The sequence below is a fragment of the Nannobrachium achirus genome, assembly GCF_963921795.1.
Source record: "Nannobrachium achirus genome assembly, chromosome: 8".
NCBI lineage: Eukaryota > Metazoa > Chordata > Actinopteri > Myctophiformes > Myctophidae > Nannobrachium > Nannobrachium achirus.
Window position 1 is genome coordinate 31,529,229 of NC_137817.1, and position 18,907 is coordinate 31,548,135.

General features: G+C 39.9%; 1 protein-coding gene across 4 annotated transcripts in view; it reads left to right on the plus strand.

The window, feature by feature from the left end:
* ncam1b (neural cell adhesion molecule 1b) overlaps nt 1-18,907 on the plus strand; it is a 106,549-nt gene that overhangs the window by 72,733 nt on the left and 14,909 nt on the right. For 3 of the 4 annotated variants that reach the window (XM_080732403.1, XM_080732400.1, XM_080732401.1), the window contains exons 9-15: nt 129-152; nt 9,015-9,044; nt 12,747-12,897; nt 13,327-13,514; nt 13,809-13,905; nt 15,520-15,690; nt 16,237-16,365. In XM_080732403.1, coding sequence (XP_080588529.1) covers nt 129-152; nt 9,015-9,044; nt 12,747-12,897; nt 13,327-13,514; nt 13,809-13,905; nt 15,520-15,690; nt 16,237-16,365 — 790 coding nt within the window. The remainder of the gene's footprint in view (nt 1-128; nt 153-9,014; nt 9,045-12,746; nt 12,898-13,326; nt 13,515-13,808; nt 13,906-15,519; nt 15,691-16,236; nt 16,366-18,907) is intronic. The other variant, XM_080732402.1, reaches the window with a different exon arrangement.

Here is an 18,907-nt window from a genome sequence, read left to right on the forward strand (position 1 = left end):
ACATTTCCCTATTTTGCTCGTTGAGTCATCATGCGATCAGTTATGATCTGAATTGTCACTTTTTGCAATACTGAGTTTCACATACAGACCTGGAATCTCAACATGCGCTGCATTCTTCTCCATTACAGGCACATCTAAACAGGATCTATCAGGTATGAAATCACCGTGACACAAAAATGTATTACGTAGATCACTGTTGCAAATGTATTCAAACCTGACAATTCCCACTTCCCATCAATAGAATTTGATGAGAATTTTAGATAACTGCCTTTGTATCACTGTTTCTTAGAACAAAATCAACAACAGCAACAAAAAATCTCCAAATTATATTATTATGGATTCTAAACAATTCAACAGTATTCCAAATAACTGATCTTGTAATAGAATAGGCGGTTATGGGTGTAGAAACTCTGAGTTTTCCTCTGGCTCATCTCTAGAGATCAGATGAAAACTGCTTTAATGATTTAATAGAAAATCCCATTTCTATGTTGCCATTACCTGATCATTTCAGTCTTTCCTTGGGGGCAAAAGGCTCCTGGGCACACACTCATTCTTCAGACTGTTTCTTTTCCATTGTAGTTTGTGTCTCATTTGTCATCATTGCTGGGTCAAGATTGAAGCAAAAAGCAAAATGCTTTAGTCTGCAATATGCACTCATTTAATTATCCTATTGTATCTATTCATTGTTTTACGCAAATGCATTATTAGCAGTCTTATTGACTGAATATGCAATCAATTAAAATTGTGTTTGCATTGTTAGCAAGGGAAATCATTTCCATACAGCACCAGAACAAAGCTGCCACTTGTTTCTCAGTAGCTGCTCATCTGTGCTCTCTTTGTCTTGCTATCTACGCTAAACATAACAGCTATGTTTCAAGTGGGTGGGATGTCGGATGAATGAACTATTCATGTCAAATTGATGTGGTGAATTTCATTAGCCTGGCCCTAACCTGACTCTTGGCTCTATGACCCAAAGTGTGTGGGAACTTTATTTGCTGGCAACAGTTGCATCATAGTTTTTGATGCGGGTGCTGATGTGATTGGTTCATTTTGAGCATTGTTTGAGTTGTCATTCAGTTCCATGTATTGTAAATGTGTACCGTAGCTACCCACTCAGTTTGGAGGAACAGGTGTCAATGTAATTGTAATTGTAATTTGCAACATAATGTAGGAGAAATGTTACAACTAAAGGAAACAAGGAAGCAATTCCAAAGCAGCTTCTGTAGGCTATACTGTAGTACAGGGCTTGATGTACTATGTTGTGTGCGGTGTCTTGCGCAGTGTCATGCAGACGCACACCAAAACAGCAGATCATCTATTTTTAAGTCTAAGTCTAGCCTAACTTTTTGCATACCCCATCAGATTGATAAATTAAGCTTTTACCACCAGTGCCTCTTGGCAAATCATGTGCTTGTAGCTTCCTGAAACGTTAAATGAGCGTTGTTCTTGGTTTGTTTTGTTAAAGAATTTGGACTCAAATGGACAGAACTCCCTATATTGTTTGGACTTTAGCTGAATGATTCCAGTTGCTCAGCAATGACCAATCTAAGTATATGATCTAAACCTGTATGTAGATTGCTGGATCTGTCTTGTGTTCTTGCAACACTATCAGCTGAAGTTCAATAGCTGATTAGAGGAGGTCTAGCTTTATAAGTGATATACAATAATTTGTGTGTGTGTGTGTGTGTGTGCGTGTGCGTGTGCGTGTGCGTGTGCGTGTGCGTGTGCGTGTGCGCGTGCGTGCGTGCGTGCGTGCGTGCGTGCGTGCGTGCGTGCGTGTTTGTGCACGCGCATGCATGCACGCACGGGAGCGCACACGCAGACACTACCTACATAGACGTATATTTAATGTTGTCCGTGCTAGGCTATTACCTAAGGTATTAAAGGTTTACTTAAATTAAGCTATTTAATTCCGAAGGTCCTCCCACACAAATACACACTGCCAGCAGAAAAATACATTATGCATAGTACTAAAAGGGCAAGAGTATATGTATTAAGTGATGCATTTATTGAAGTTACATTTGAAATGGCCACTTATCTAAGGTTATCTTTTGTAGCAATTCCAATCACAGCTTTCGGTGTTATATTTGAAGAAAGTTTTTTGTAACCATTTGTAATATGTGTTGTTTTCTGCCTTCTTGCCTGAATTAAATTCATTGCAAGTCAATCTAGATAAGTGGGCCTGTAGAATAACAGAAAATGCAAATTAACTGTTTATCCGCGCTTTGTACATTATCTTCATAATGGAATTTTTTGCTTATTAGAATACATATTAAACATTCTGCTTGATGGAAAAAGTCTTCAAGCTGCAATTATTATCTGGAATATATTTAGGGCTAGACTGTGAAATGAGAGTAAAATCGAGGTTAATTGTGAAACTCAAAATTAGAAGTTGACTGATGACTGGTTACGGCTGACTTTTGTAGGTTTGGGCATGTTTGTTTTTAGGATTCTTCAAATCCTAAAAATATAAAAGCACTAAAGTATCTGTCCAATTCTGTACTTAAACACCATGTTATAAAGAGGTTGAGGATAGATAGTAACGCTAATGAGATGCTTGCTGAAATCATTTGAATTAGTTATGAAGTTCAGAGCAAACTCAAACGCCAAAGTGGTTCTCAAAGTGGGGTCCAGGGACCCCCAGTCCCCAGCACAATCAGTTAATTTAGTATCAAAATCATCACCACTACTACTACTACACACACACACACACACACACACACACACACACACACACACACACACACACACACACACACACACACACACACACACACACACACACACACACACACACAGGCCAACAACAGGGGACACAGAAGGATAGAGAAACACACAAACACAAGGGTATGGCCATAGCCATGACATCTGTATTGCAAAGGTTGAGGCAGCCGTTCTGAAGAAGAAAGATGCGATAGAAGGGCCTGCTTCGGCCAAGTGTTGCTCACCATTATAAAGCGATCACTGTGTTCTACAAATACAGCTGGCTATTCATTTACAGTAGCGTGCTTGCCTTGCAATGGAGTAGTAGGGTGATGTGAGGCTTTTTCAGTAGAATGCTAGTCTTGTCATTTATAGAGCAAGGGTTTGTTGGATCAGTGATCAGTGTGACAAGATAATGACGTAGTACTTAATCACTGGTGTCAGCCAACCTTCTTCATTTGAATGAAATTGTAAAATAATGTTGTATCTTTTAAGTGCTTAGTGAGTGTGTGACCTTTTTGCCAGTATCACCATCACACTGATTTCACAATGCTTATCAGAGCAGGGAGGGAGGCTCTTTGTCTGTAGAGCCCATGGGGATGGGAGTGGCGGAAATGTGTCTGGTCCAGAGGGAAATATTACCTTTCGTTCGATGTGTTCCTTTATCAATATGATTGTTGTGGTCTTTTGAGCCTTCCACAAAAGCCTATCCTGAGCTTTTCTTTATTGTCCCATTGTCTGGAATAAACACCTTTGATAGATAGGACAGTGACATAATAACAGCTCACTGTACCAATGAGGCTGTGCTGAAGAACAGCTTGTTGTGGGGTGGAGCGGTTACAGGCGGTTGGTTAGGTTCCCTGTAATAATTGAGCAGCCTCCCCCTGCTCAGCACTGTGGTGCGTGTATGCAGGCAACTGCTGTTTTGTACTGTTGTCATGTAGAGTACGTAAGTGTTTTAGCAGGGTGTGTCTGCCCCGTCACAGTCTTTGCCCATTCCATGGGTGCTAGAAATCACTGGGCTGGCCAGGCAGACTGTAACCAACACTCTCTTTGGATGACAGGAGACTAATGTCTTTGATATGAAACATATTGGAACAATACTAATATACCGTGGCTGGCCTCACTTTGTGATAGGACTGGAGTGTGTTTTACAGACGATATTCCCCTCCATAATACCAAGCCTGCACTGCGGTGTAGTGTTATAAAAAGGTAATGCGGGTTTGTCAATTACACTGATTATTAATGGTAAGACAATGATGCTCTCAGCAATGGTTGAAAAAGCATGATTTGGGGAGAATATGAAATGTGAATTCATTAAAGGGTTGATACACTCTATTGCCCTATAGTCATACCAAATATTCTCTCAAGTTGATACTTTCTCGATGATGACAAAAGCTATTTGCTTTTTTGCTTGTTACGCTTCAATACTTTGTCGCTACAGTATGTCGGCCATCTCATTCTATCCATTCTTACATTTTCTTTTCCATAAAGCATGCTTCATAGAATGCTTTTTGTGGTATTTAGTTGGGGTTTTTCAATGTCACTCTAATGTTACTTTCAGATGTTTCAATGTATTTGATTGAATGATTTGTTTGTAATTCATAGGGATGGCATTCAAATACTCCATATGGGATTTCTTCTTCCTTTGGGCAGCTGTTGTTGTATCATCTTAGTTGCCTTCTTCATTTCATCTCACATAAAACATTTGGGATAATGAAGCAATCCAGCTTTTGGATAATGAAAGAGAGAAGCCAACGTTTGAGCAATTTAATTTAAGTTTTTGCATCATCAATTCAGCCACGAATCTGTGCTATAGAAATGTTTGCAGAAGGAAAACATGGCCATGGCCATATGGTAGTCTGTAGCTTATTTCTTAAAATCTAGTCTATGTATTCATTTTACTGTATATTATACCAAAACCCTTGTTCATCATGACAGTACTTAAAATGTCTATTGACACAGTTAGAGACACACCACAAGCCACCAATACACACTAAAACATCTAATTGTTTCATACTATAAATAGTGTTATTTATCCGATTAAATTGTGTATCAGTTCAAGAAAAAGCCTTTGCAAGTGCATGTCTGGAGTGTTAACATCATGGCCATTTTACAGTATCACTATCAACTATCACCATATTAGAGGATCTATGAACATAATAGAGTATAGAATATACCAGAGAAACGGGGCAATAATATGGACAGCTCTTTTAATATCAATTCTATGCTAATATTCCCATAAATCATTAGATTTAATTAGAGATTTAGCATAAGGATTCTTTTTTTATCTGAAAAATCACCTGGATTCAACCCTGTGAATCACTGGTTCTTATATTCTCTCTCATAATAGTGGGACCATTCACATCTGGTGATTCATGGAACAGTAGTAGCCTCCCTGTGGTTAAGCTGTAGGGAAGCAGCTTCACTCCACATATTGAGCACACTGAACACACTTGTAATTACATGTACCTGTGTGCTGAGACTCTTTGCTATTGTAGTCAGTAACTATCAAGGCGGAGGGTATTATTATACATATATAATGTATAGAATTGGTTCGGGGAGCCACAGGGGTCCTTGAGGGGGTTCCTGGCGGTCCCCAGCCAAATTTGTTTATACAGTTTTATCCATATTTTAGACGTTGGCTATTAGCTTAATAGCAGATATACAAGCTCACAGCACTTTGTGCCGCGCTGCAAGCTTTTTAAAATGTATTCTTGAAAGTGTTGAATAGTTTTGAATTGTGAGAACACAAGTCTTTCGTCTGGGGTTCCTAGTACAAAACATTTTCAGATGGGGGTCTGTGGCCAAATATATATACTTTTGGAGGTCCTTGGCACGAAAACGTACAATATGAGAACCTACTGTATAATTAGTCAAGGCAGCAATGAATTCAAGAAAGCTCCCAAAGATTACATACCAGTCTCATGAACTAAAAAGATCAAACGGTTGCATGGTTAACAACTCAAGGTCTGTACTGTGTCGTTTGACAAATAAAATATTGAAAATAGCCAATCCACAAGCTCACAACATTGCATGGTGAGCATGTAAATCTTCTATTTGCAGTAGATCTACATACTTTAATTAGTTTTTTTGACAATTTGTCCAAAATATGGATGCTAGGGTAAAGCCCTTTGCACACAGGCACGTTTATCCGCATGGATAAAACGGACAATTTCATTTTCTTAAAAGAAAACAATGATTCTCTACGACCTTGTGCACCCCGGATCCGAATTAGCCGTGCGACGAGTGGCTGCGGCCGTGCGTTTTTTTCTCAATCGAACCCAGTTCGATTCGTGCGTCTTGTCGCATCCGGTAAAAAAACTCATCACTCCTTTTATGACTCCTTTTGGGATCCGCAGCGCCGATTCCGCACAGCATTGCACACCAAATCCAATGCGTTTTATTCATGCAGCAAACGAAAAGAACGCAACTGTCCTGTGTGCAAAGGGCTTTAATGTGGTTAATGAGGAAATAATAAGTGATAATTAATGACTCAAGGATCTGGATCCAGGCCAACCCCTCTTATTCTAGATTACATGTCATGTATATTTAATGACCTTATAACATTTTAGAGATTGTTCATTGTAATAGTAACAACATACAAATTTAAGTGTAGTGCAAGTATTTATTACTTTAAGTACTTAGGAGCACACTTTTCTTCATGTGAAAACAACAGAATATATACCGACGCCCTGCTACATGAGAATAAAAAGCTAAGGATGGAGAAAATAAGACATGCTGCCTTGTCACCACAAACCCATCATCTTAGTAAGCAGTGACAGTAGCCTAACCACACTTTATAGTTATTTTAACAACAGTGCAACTGAAATAAACATTTGACAGTTTCTCACACTCCAACCACCAAAGCATAGAACTGCAAGCTGGTGAAAACAACTCCAGAATGATCTAAAGTAAAGCACTGGAACACATGGCTATAAGGCAATACACTTAAAGGGATATTTCACTTAAAAATATATATATTTTGGTCACTTTATCGTCTACTCTGGCTTTTGGGAACACCCCAGACAGTTTTTGAGTTGCTTGATTCAGTATTTAGATATTTGATCTTCATTTTACGCCCCCGGCCTATACAACGGTAGTAGTAGATACGCTGCCATCTTTATTGTAGTTTGGCGGCGGTAATTATTGTAGTTCCCCGTTGGGAGCTAGAGACAACAGATGCACAGCTTACGGATTGTAGCTTTTAACTTTCATGCTCTTCTGAGCTGTGGTGCAGATGAAGTTGTCATGCTCCCTGAGCGCTGCATTATTCACAGATGCTGTATGCGTTTGGTTGTTCAGTTCACACTTGTGGGCATGTTCCATGGACAACACTCAAGGCATGACAAAGTGTTACGAATTGCAGAATTTGGTGTTTTATTAACTGGAGTGATGCTGAATTTGAACACAATAACAACGTGGAACATGCACATCCCCTCTGGTGATCATCAGGTACAGAACAAACAGGAGATCAGCATAAAAATAATAATAGTGCCTGCACACTGTTGTTAGCTCCCAGCGTGTGGAATCAACATTTTAACACACTCCCACAAAAACAAATTGCACCCTGACATTATATGACACAATGTCCTGGAAACATTTGTAATATCAAAGCTACGGCTTTCCCTTTCACATAGTGGCCATATTCCCTCTGAAAAGAAGCCAAATTAGCAGGTGGTATTTGATTGGTTTTATGGGTCACCTTTGCAATATGCACATGATGAAATATTGTATGGGCTGGTGAGGAGAAGGGCCCATAAACACTGAGATGGAAAACCTGAGCCAGAAAACACTGTTATAATAGTCTTGGCCTTTTAGCGCAATGCCAAACCTGCCAGTAAGTTTTATGAATAACCTCCTCAAAAGATTGAAAAGAAAAAAAACCTAACTAATAAGGGGTATGCTACCATAAATCAAACTTTGACTTCAAATATTTGATTCCTTAGTTGTAAATTTAAGACTAGTATGTTGAACAGACACAATCTCTCAAAGTGAGTATCCCGAGAACTAAATTCAATTCATCCAGTGACACCATTTACAATGAATGCAGACATGCCTTTTTTACTTGATCGTTTACACCCAAATTGTTAGCTAGATACAGTACTAACAGATAGGAGCTAGAATATGTACCTATATTCAGCAAAATCACTCTAGGTACTGTCACCATTCCAAGGGCTGCTCTCCCAAATGGAGCAGGTCCCAGAAAGTGTCACTTGATGACGTCTCTGAGAGTGGAGCCCTGTACTGGAGACGAGACTGAACTGTCATGGAACCCAACTTGAACATGACAGTGTGAATTCTGTTTTTATATCCTGTGTGCTGCTTTAGACATACTGTATGTGCTAACGCTCTGCCAAAAGAACTGCAAAGGTGTTCTCAGTACTTCTGGTTGGGTTGTGTCATATTGCTCCTGCTCAACAGGACAACATTCCTCTGTGCTTTTCTCTACACTAGAAAGTCAGCCTGGAAAATCTGCCTGATAACACCATAAGTCTGAAGCATATAACCATAGTACTTTACAATAGGTTTATGTTTCTTAGAATGACTAGACATGGTGACAGTGACTGCTTATATACTACGACTATGTTTTATGAAAAAAGAAATAAAAATAGACGCCTCCATTTATATTTTACATTTTATCTGAATAGAATTCCCTTTGGGATTGATACGGTTACTGCTTCTACAACTAATAATAACAACAACAATAATATGGGTAATAATAATAATAATAATGATAGTTTGTGTTTAGTGCTACTACTAACTTAACCCCATTTAGACCTCCAAACCTATATACGCTGTTATACCTTTCAACCCGGGAAAGCATCTGTGTCATTTTAGATTTTCAGAAAACGCTAAATAGTAACAACAAAAAGGCCAGACAGTAACAAAGTTGCATGGGAATAAAACCAATAACCAATAATGAAAAAAAGAAAACATTAAAAATGTGGCTTGTGGAGTCTCTTAGTAACACTGTTGATTGCAACTACTCAGGCAGGCAGCTCCATATCCTAGATGTTTCCCCTGTGGCAAATGCCCATTAGAATGGGGAAAAAATAAAAAACACAAGCACCATGAAGATTGCTTACATTTAGCACTTTGCGAAGTACCTCTAACTGTGTCAGTAGACCATTAACATAATTACATTTCATTGTTGTGAGATACATACTGTAGATGTACTGCAAATGAATTGGGGAGACCTTTGGTCACTTGCATGCAATGTGCAGCATCCTAGCTTTACCATGAAGAGGATGGCTCTCTAAGGATTGCTTTGCATTTTGTTGTGTTTGTTCTGTCTCTGTCCTTTGCAGGCATCATGGACTCGGCCCGAGCAACATAAGGTATAGCTTTTAATATACCTATTCATTTTTCTTCAAGGGAATCACACTCATTTCAATAAAAAAAAGTCCTGTTCAACAACGTGGCTGTGACTATTAAAATTATCCAGCCAGAAAATTAAGGGATGCAAGATATAGATCAAATCATATTTTGAAACGGAGGAGAGCTCCTGATGTCATTTTGTCCGATTTCATGCAAGACTCCATAATATTTCATTTACTAGTACAGTAATACAGTGCACGCCTTCATACCGTTGTAAGGCTATTTTCTGTGAAATTGATCTCGGTCTCGATAGTTCCCAAACAGCAGTGTGCAAAGACAGTCTTCCCCTCTATCTTCCTGTATTTACAGCTCTATTTACAGAGTTCAATATGAATTTCTGACATCAGGAAATAGTTATTAATTTACCTATATCAATTTGATGAACGGTATCCATCTAATCCAGAGGAAACTCAGGTGTTTCATTGAGAACTGTGGGATTTAGTCTGAGAGAAAAGGTCATTATCAGGACATTATTGTCACCTTACATTATTGTAAGAAGCTCAGTAATAAGTATTGGCTACTCAAATTCGCTTGAGAGCGTTGTTCAAGTATCATGTTTCGTTCCATCAAAATACATTTTGCCAGTGCCAAGAACAATTAGTACATGGTAATTATGAGTACACATGCTAATTACCCAGTACTGATCCAAATCCACTCATTTTCTGTCAGTCATATTTACACCAGATTTTAGTAAGCCATTTGTGAAGATCCCCTCTCGTTTGATGAATACAATTTGTCCCCTGCAAAGGAACTTCTTTGCATGCAGGAAAAATGCATAACTTACAACATGACAAAATTAGGCCATACTTGTTCCTTTTATGGTCTCCAGATTATGTAGCAGAACAACTATTTCACAGATAACATTCACACCATATTTCAGTTTTTGGACTAGACTGGTTTATATCAGCGGCTGCTGTTGAATTATTATGTGATGTTTTTGTAGTATTTAATCCAGTTTTCTAATCCAAACGGTAGACAACATTGAATAATTTCATCCCTATAGCAAACAAGCTGCGGTCAGTTGGCAAGCAAAAGGGAATGCGTCCAATTTGGATGCTGAGGCAGTTGTGGTTTTGTGAGACTTCTGTCACATATCTTTATTCTCACGTTTTTGCATCCAATTCTGGCAAACTCAGTTTTTCTGTTGCTGTAGGTATAAAGATTGGTGGGACACCACAATAATGAGTCTGGCTTAATCTATGAGAATGCATGAAGGATGCTCTGTTATCATGCAATAAATGCTCTTCTATTTTGTTTCCGGTTGTCATATTTTGCAAGGTGTTTGGATTTCTATTTTTATGCAGTAAAGAAAACACATAATGAAAGTAAGCATGAAACTGCTAGATGTTTCCAGTAGACACCACCACCACTCTGTTGTATTATTCATCCAGCCTCCTTGCTGAAAACCATAGTTATGAAACTTTAATGAATCCCAGATATCACGTTGCAAATGAACAAACAATTTATTTTTTCCCCTCCAATACAGGAGGATATTCATTATGGACTGCATGTAGAGAATAGGGACTTCTAGTATCTGTGGGAAAAAAAGGCTTATCTGGCCATGGTGATGGCTTTAGTGACCTTTTCACCTCACATTTTGTACATGTACTCATGAGCAAAAGCTTATACATCGGAGGGAGAAAGAAAGAAAGAGAGAAACAATCAGTAGTGCTGAGACAAAGTGACTTAAATTTGACTTGATGGAAAGGATGAGTGTGCTGCTGATGCCAAGATGCTCTCTAGACAGGGAATGCGAGTTTGGGGGGGAGGGGTTGTGTGTACAAGGGTCAGAATGAAAGAGGGCTGTTATGTAAGCGTTTCTGTGGTCCTGCTACCCCTCATGCATAATGAATGCCTCAGACATGCATTGTCCATTGAGTTTGAATGCGAACTAACGAGGGTTTCTCTTACATGGCTGCCCCCCTAGCCCTAATTCAATATGTGCGCAGTAGAATTTGTGTGCCATTGGTTTGGCTGCACCTTGGGTCAAAGCCATGCAAATGAATCAAGGGAGGCGCTGAAAGGTCCTGCACCCATTTTGAAAATAGAACCTTTCACCAAGTACCAAAACAAAAACAAAGCTTACCATGTATAGTTGTATACTTTACCCTTGTAGCCATACTACGACCTCAGGTTTGTTGATTGGGTTGCTGAGTTTGCCTATTTAGTCCTCACAGTATTTTTGCACTTTGATGGTGATTTAAAATTTTAAATACAAGATTATTGCAATTGAATATCATCAAGATGCAAAAAATACAACCAAGATCCACAATAGTTTCCATACTATACGTGTGATGGATGGGGAAATGGCCAGTTACGGCACAGGAAGCTGGTGTCACATGTGACAATAAAAGAACCACAACAAGCAATTATTGACACTGACACTGAAGGTCAGGAGGCTACTTGTGGATTGTTGTTGTAACTGCCCATATCAAGTTAATGAAACCAGATAGCGATGTCGTACCTGGAACTTAACAGGGTCATTCACTCATCTCTTTAGCAGACTATCTTGATAGTTTTCCCTGGTGTTCACATGCAAAGGACTTTTGTATTTCAGTTTCATCATTAAGATTGATGCATGATGTGCTATAGAACACAGGTTCCCAAACAGTGGGTTGGGAGTCAGGACCCATTTGTGGGTCACAGGCAGATGTGTATGGGTGCCTTTGTTTTTTGTTTTCTACATTTAGTTTTTTAATTATTCTTCTTCAAAATATTTCCAAAAAACATTCCCAATAAAGCAAAAAAATAAATAAAAAAATAAAATCATGAATTAAAAACGAAAAATTTCCAGTAATTTCATGAAGAAATAGAAAAATCATAAGAAATTTCATAAATTAGAAAATATAATGTTTAAGAAGCAGTGGAAATAGCCGATCTATTGATGAAAACAGCAGATCTGCTGTTTTCACTAGCTTGGGTCTAATTTTGGGAACCACTGTGCTATAGAATACTGCTTGTACAGAGCACACTTCTGCACCCATATCTCAGAGCGCACAGCTAGGGTGAACCCTCTATACTTAATAAAAAACAATCTCTGTACTTACCGGTAGTTTGCTCTAGTTTCCTTCTACACAAAATCTCTTTGCCAAAAAAGTCGACCTGCCATTTTTTGGCAAATGTTACCTCAGAAAAGGCATACTAGGGTTCAGGTGGGTTACGGAGTTTGAATGTGCACATGACTTCATCAGTGTGAAAGTGCAAAGTGCCTAGCATTGGCAGCAAAACACAGCAGAATATAACAAGAGTTGGAAAAAGCTCTTGATGGCCTCTGCTGCATTCTCTCATCTATTATTGATTGAGTCTCTCCTGCTGTGAACTGTGTCCATAACTCTCTTACATTTTTCCACAGATGAGCCTCCAGTGGTGTATACTGTATGTGCTTCTCTCTCTGATTAAGTGCAGGCTTTGTACAGCGCTTTTACAGGTCACACTCTCTTGGCTAAAATAGATGAAAGTTGCTTTGTTACTGGTGACGGATCAGTCACAGGAGAATGGTTAAAGCACAAAGCTTTGATCTTGAGTCTGCATAATTCTACATAATAAATTCAAATGTAATCTAAGATCGTGCACTACAACTGTGGAATATCTGTTAGGCATAGATGTTCTTTAATATACAACACTTTAAAAATGAACCCCCTCGGCTTTCTGCTCACATCTAGAGTCTGGATGGGAACGTAGTGGTGAGGAGCGATGCTCGTGTGTCTTCTCTCACTCTGAAGGATGTCAAGTACACGGACGCTGGACAGTACCTCTGCACAGCACGCAGCGCTATCGGAGAGGATGCTCAGTCAGCCTACCTGGAAGTCCGCTGTAAGAATTTCCTCTTCTCACGGCATTGGTTCTCAAAGTGGTTTCCGGGGACCCCCAGGGGTCCTTGACTTTTACAATATAAATTCCCAGAGATAGAAAAGCCATTAAATGGGGTTCTGTAGACTAATGCATGTCAAACCGGGGGTCCTTAAATTAAAATGGTTGAGAATCACTGCTAGAGCTATTAAAATCCCTTTCCTGGAATATACTTTCAAATGGGAGTCCACAGGCTAATACGTGTCAATTTTGAGTCCTTGACATGAAAAAGTTTGAGAACCACTTGACTTACATATATCTATCTTATATTGGCATATCATGCAAACCTTGTCATTTCTAGAGAGTAAAGCAGTAAGCCAATAAGATAATTCAACTATGAGAGTTCAGGACGGATGGTCTCTGTTGACATAGATCTTTTCCCCCCTCTTCTAGATGCTCCTAAGATTCAAGGTGCTGTGGCAGTGTACACTTGGGAAGGCAATGCTGTCAATATTAGCTGTGAGATCCTGGCTCACCCAAATGAAGTGTCAATCCTGTGGTTGAGAGATGGACTGCAGCTGCCTAACTCCAACACCACCAACATTAAGATCTTCCGAAACCTTCTGGCCAGCTATCTTGAGGTGCAGTCATTTATATTGATAAATATACATACACATTTGACACGTCTTCATGTAGTAGCCTACAAACAATGACACAACACGTTCTTGCTGCCATCAACATTTTATATGCCTAGGCTTGCTGTAAAGGGTGTTCCCTCAGCTCTGTTGTGGGGAAATCTGATAAATAATTCAGCAGAAGAAAAGCACAGAACAATGGATAAAAATAGACTTCTCTAATGGACAAATAACAGCAAAGGGTCACCTTAGGAGTGTGGCACAGAGGCCAATTTGCCTATTTTGACCTCTTTCTTCCAGGTGACACCTGAGACGGAAAATGACTTTGGGAGCTATAACTGCACAGCTTCCAATGAAATGGGCACAGAGTCCAAGGAGTTCCTCCTCATTCAGGCTGGTTAGTTATCTATTTTATATACTTATCTATTTTGTTCATACTGTGTATATTGGTACATATGGCATATTGTAACGTTTTTTTCTTTTCTTTCTATTTTCTATTTTATGCCAGAATGTGTCTCCTTACGTAAATGCCTTCTGTTTACTGTAAGCGCATTTATGTTTTTTAATCTCAATTTCTATCTTGGAATATTACATCTAAGCTCCCACTGAAAGCAAAGCTCAATACTGGCATCTCAAAGGTGTTTTTCTAAAACACATGCTTTGGTATTCTTAAATTAAAAACTATAATGAACTGTTAATTTGAAAACTATTGTAGCCACTCAACAGTATTTGCAGTGGTTCACATACCAGCACACTGCTTCTATTGACCTGCATCATTAAAGAAGAGGTACCAAACTACCTGTTAAAATGTCTGGAACATTTTTCCTTTTCTCTGGTTTACACGTTACTGAAATGTTCAATGCAAGAGCAACAACATTGTAACAAGGTTTCCACCTTGTGTACATACTGTAGCACAATAACAATAACCACTTAAAAGCTATAGTACTTCATTGGGGTCCCCTCTGTGAAATGTTCCCCTATTATTATGAACTAGGGTTCATGTGTAAGAAACAAACAACAACGTGCAAATCAATTTTTTTGGACTAAGCTTAGTCCTTATAGTGCTGTGGTTCTAAAAATTTCAGGGAATCTCTAGGTTCCTTTATGGGGGTCTAAATTGACCCTCACAAGTCTGTAACTTTGACAGTGTGCAGTTGTACACATGGAACCAAATGGAGCCTAAGGGGTCCATTTGGTTCCATTTGTACACTGAGACCTTCAAATTTCAAAGTTTGAGAACCACTGACTTAGTGGATAGAGCAGCTGTGTGGTAAACACAAGGTCACCTGTCTGCCTCCTATCTGCTCTGTGTCCCTGAGCAAGACACTGATGAGCGCTCACCATAACCATCTGAGAAGCCATCAGCTGAGTGGAGCTGAGAACAGGATTTCCCAGTGGGATTATACAGTATCCAAAAATAAAAGTGTGACAGCCAGGAAGTATAAATATGAAATATAGATAATAAAAAGATCTCACCTCTCAGGAGGTGAGAGGAGGAGGAAGAGGGAGGAGTTGGGTTTGTGTAGTGTGGATGAATGCAGTGCTGGCGGGGCGTGTGTGTGTGTGTGTGTGTGTGTGTGTGTGTGTGTGTGTGTGTGTGTGTGTGTGTGTGTGTGTGTGTGTGTGTGTGTGTGTGTGTGTGTGTGTGTGTGTGTGTGTGTGTGTGTGTGTGTGTGTGTGTGTGCGCGCGCGCGTGTGCGTGTCTGTGTGTGTGTGTGTTGGTGGGGGGATATCTATGGAGGCAATGTGTAATTAATTATCAGGGATACAATTTTGCATACTCAGCTAGTAGTTCTACAAGACTGGCAGTCCCTGCTGAGCAGACATGACAAGTTTATAGCTTTGCACATTGTTAGTCGTGAAATACATCATTTGTGTTTTCCATTTGCAACGACAGAGTGTGACAATTATGTGACAATTCCTTTTTCATGAGTGACAAATTCACACTCCACAGCTATCATAGTAACAGTGTATATATATGTGTACATCTTCTTGACCCTGCCTTTACCAGAGGTTCCATCGGCTCCGTCCATTGGGGAAGTGGAGCCCTTCTCCAGCTCTGCACGGGTTCAGTTCCAGGAGCCGGAGGCCTCTGGAGGGGTTCCTGTCCTCAAATACAGGGCGGAGTGGAAAGTGCAGGGCAGAGGCAACTGGCTGCAGAGGACCTATGAGGTCCAAGAGGGTAGGCGCTACAGAAATATTACCAGAAACGCATAAAGAGATAGCCCTGAATGACCATAACCGGTCTGTAACTCTGAGAGTGTACAAATGGAACCAAATAGCCCGTACGGGTCCATTTGGTTCCATTTGTACACTTTCAGAGTTCAGGGGGTCCTTGCACATAAAACATTTGGGAACCACTACTACTAGTTGGACTCCTAATAGGCGTGGTTAGGTAATTAAGTGTCATACATATTCTGAAGAAACCCAGGAGACTTGACAGAGGGTCTTATGATAAAAATAAGAACATTATAATGTTGTGTAAAAAATAAAATCAAAAACTGTCACGGACATATTTGTCCATGTACGGACATATTGATGAACCCTGGTCTTAGGCCAGGGAATAACATGTTATGGGAGGTGAAATTCAACAAATTAAACGTAACTTTTGGTCAGTATTATATACAGTAGATCCACTGGTAAGATGGGAACATTTTGGTTTGAATCGTCAAATGTCAAGTGCAGTGGGCTACTTTCATGAATGATTGCACATTCTTATTTTTGACAGGTTTCCTAAATGAGGTGACTATCACTGGTCTGAAACCCGAGACCGACTATGAACTGAAAATGTCAGCCATTAACGGCAAGGGTGAGGGTGAAGGCAGCACTGCTGTGACCTTCAAGACAAAACCTGTCCGTAAGTTTCGCACGCACACGCACGCACGCACACAGACACGCGCGCACACACACACACACACACACACACACACACACACACACACACACACACACACACACACACACACACACACACACACACACACACACACACACACACACACACACACACACACACACACACACACACACGCCCCTTGACATTCTACCTTGGCTTTAATCAGACCTTCAAACTCAAATCTCCCAATCCTAAACTTCCTACTTGAAGTTTGTCTGGTTTGTGAAAACTTGACAAAGACCATTGTCTCAGTTGTTGCAGTGCGACCCAAAGGTGGACATTGTAATTGCTCTATAAATGCAGGAGTTTTTGGTCTATATATTCTGGTCAGATGTACACTAGGTCAATACAAGTATTGGGTCCTTTCTTCCATTCTTGCCAGACAGTATTGTTTGTTTCCGACCGATACCGTGTAGCCAAATGTGCCAGGGTACAGTGGGCAGAGATGGGCGAAAAATATATAAAAAAGGATTTGAAATACAAAAAAGAAAAAAAGAAAAATACTATGTTAAATATATACCAGGATACTGTCACCACTTGCCAGGATAGTATCCTTTTTTTCTCTCAAAATACCTTTTTTATGTAATTTTGGCCATCTTTGACAGTTTGGCGGGGGGGGGGGGGGTTGATCCCCGGTGGAGAGGACTGGGGAGCGTGGGTAGAGCTGGGAGACACTGGGTTTGAGGATGTTCGAACTTTCAGATCTCAACAGCTTGGAGCAACTGGGCTGATTGGGATCAACCACACCTGAGCTGGCTGAGGGAGACACCTAGTCCTTGCTCTATTACTGTATGTCTGCAGAGGAGGGACCAGGAACTTGTGACGCAACACATCGTTAATTTATTTACTGCTGCTTTTAAGAGCAGAAGTGAAACCTCTAAATGTAGCAGGATAACAATTTTGTACATCTGTTTTGGTAAATGTATGAAAACAGGAAATGTGGGAACATTTGCTATTTTTACCCCCACATTTCCCAACCGTCGAAGTAAATGTCTTCATCTGTGGGGAAAAAGCAAGAAAACCATACTTAACACTCCAGTCTGCAGAGTTGAGTTCTCACTGCAAGTCTCACGATTAATGTGAAATTTTAACTATTTCCAAATCTGGTCACAGCAGGGACTAGGAGCGCTTGTTTTGTTTTACTGTGTAATTCCGTCCACGACCACCTGCCATGGTGGATGCCTGAGGCCATGGGAGGCTCGGCATGGGTACTTGCTCACCTGACGGCTAGTTACCTCGCGAGCCTCAAGGCCTCGCTGTCTGTACACCTGTCTTGTTTTCAAGGGATGTAAAAAGTCAAGCATGTAAAACCATTCTGTATTCAGTTGAGAGGGTAAAACTAAAAGAGTGCTCCCCTTCCCTCTGGCCCATCCAGTCAGTGTAACCGCCTCGGAGCATTTGGACGGACAGCTACAGTATCTGGTGTGTGTCAGTGTGCTTATTTGGTTTTTACCACCACATTTCATGGTCTGTTGGGAGGGGAACTTTCCTACATTTCTTGTTTTCCCTCATTTACCGTGACACGTTATGTAAGAAGACCGTGTCACATGCTTGGATGCTGTAATTGAAATCTAAAGCACTTTTGACATTTTTTCAATATCACCTAACTGGAGGCATAAACTGTACAGCCATTGTTTCCTTGATTAATTTTGTAATTACTACGAAGAGTATGTGGTTTAGCACAATAGAATAGATCGCCACTGACTAAATGAGGTCTTTGGGTCCCATTGCAACACCAGTTGAGATTGACTAGCTTAGAGCTCTGTATCAGGCTCATTATTATAGTGGCTTAAAAAGGCCAACAAACCATTAATTGACATGGAAAGTAGCAAGTCATCAGCAATCATTTTCTCTAAAGGCTTACCTTGAATTTACCCCATTCCTTAGGTTTTAGCACCCTCTACTGGTTGTGCTTGTGTCAGAGGAGAAATACCTTGGAGTCCTAGCCTGTGATGAATTTACATGTAGAGTAGAAATTGAGAAATGTTGTTATGTATTTGTGTGTTTGACATAGGTTACGACTAATTTATGCTTGATCACACTGGTTTTCAAGTGAAAAACATGACACACCCACCGATAAAGCATAAACTAGAAACGTGTGCTCAGTAAAGTGCAAATCTCAGCCAGGAGTCATGCTTTAATAATACGGTAATAAAAGAGATGTATGCAGTGAAATTACTACCCGGTGCCGTGAAACGGCACAAAATGTGATTAGTAATGTGATCTCCTGGCAGAGATGAATTACAAGCTTTAGAAATTGGTGTGCTGTCATTGAGTGTTCGTTTGTGTCCCTCATTTTACAACATTACTTTACTACATTCTTACCATTATGTTTTCTTTTCCGATTTACTTTTATGTTATACCCATCAGGCTATTCTTACACAAGTAAGTTCTTTATTCCCTCTAAACCAGGGCCTAGTTTTCCCTGAAAATGGTTGTTTCATCTACTAAATCATGAATGATTCGGTTTGGATTACTATTATTGCTCTCATCCGAAAAAACT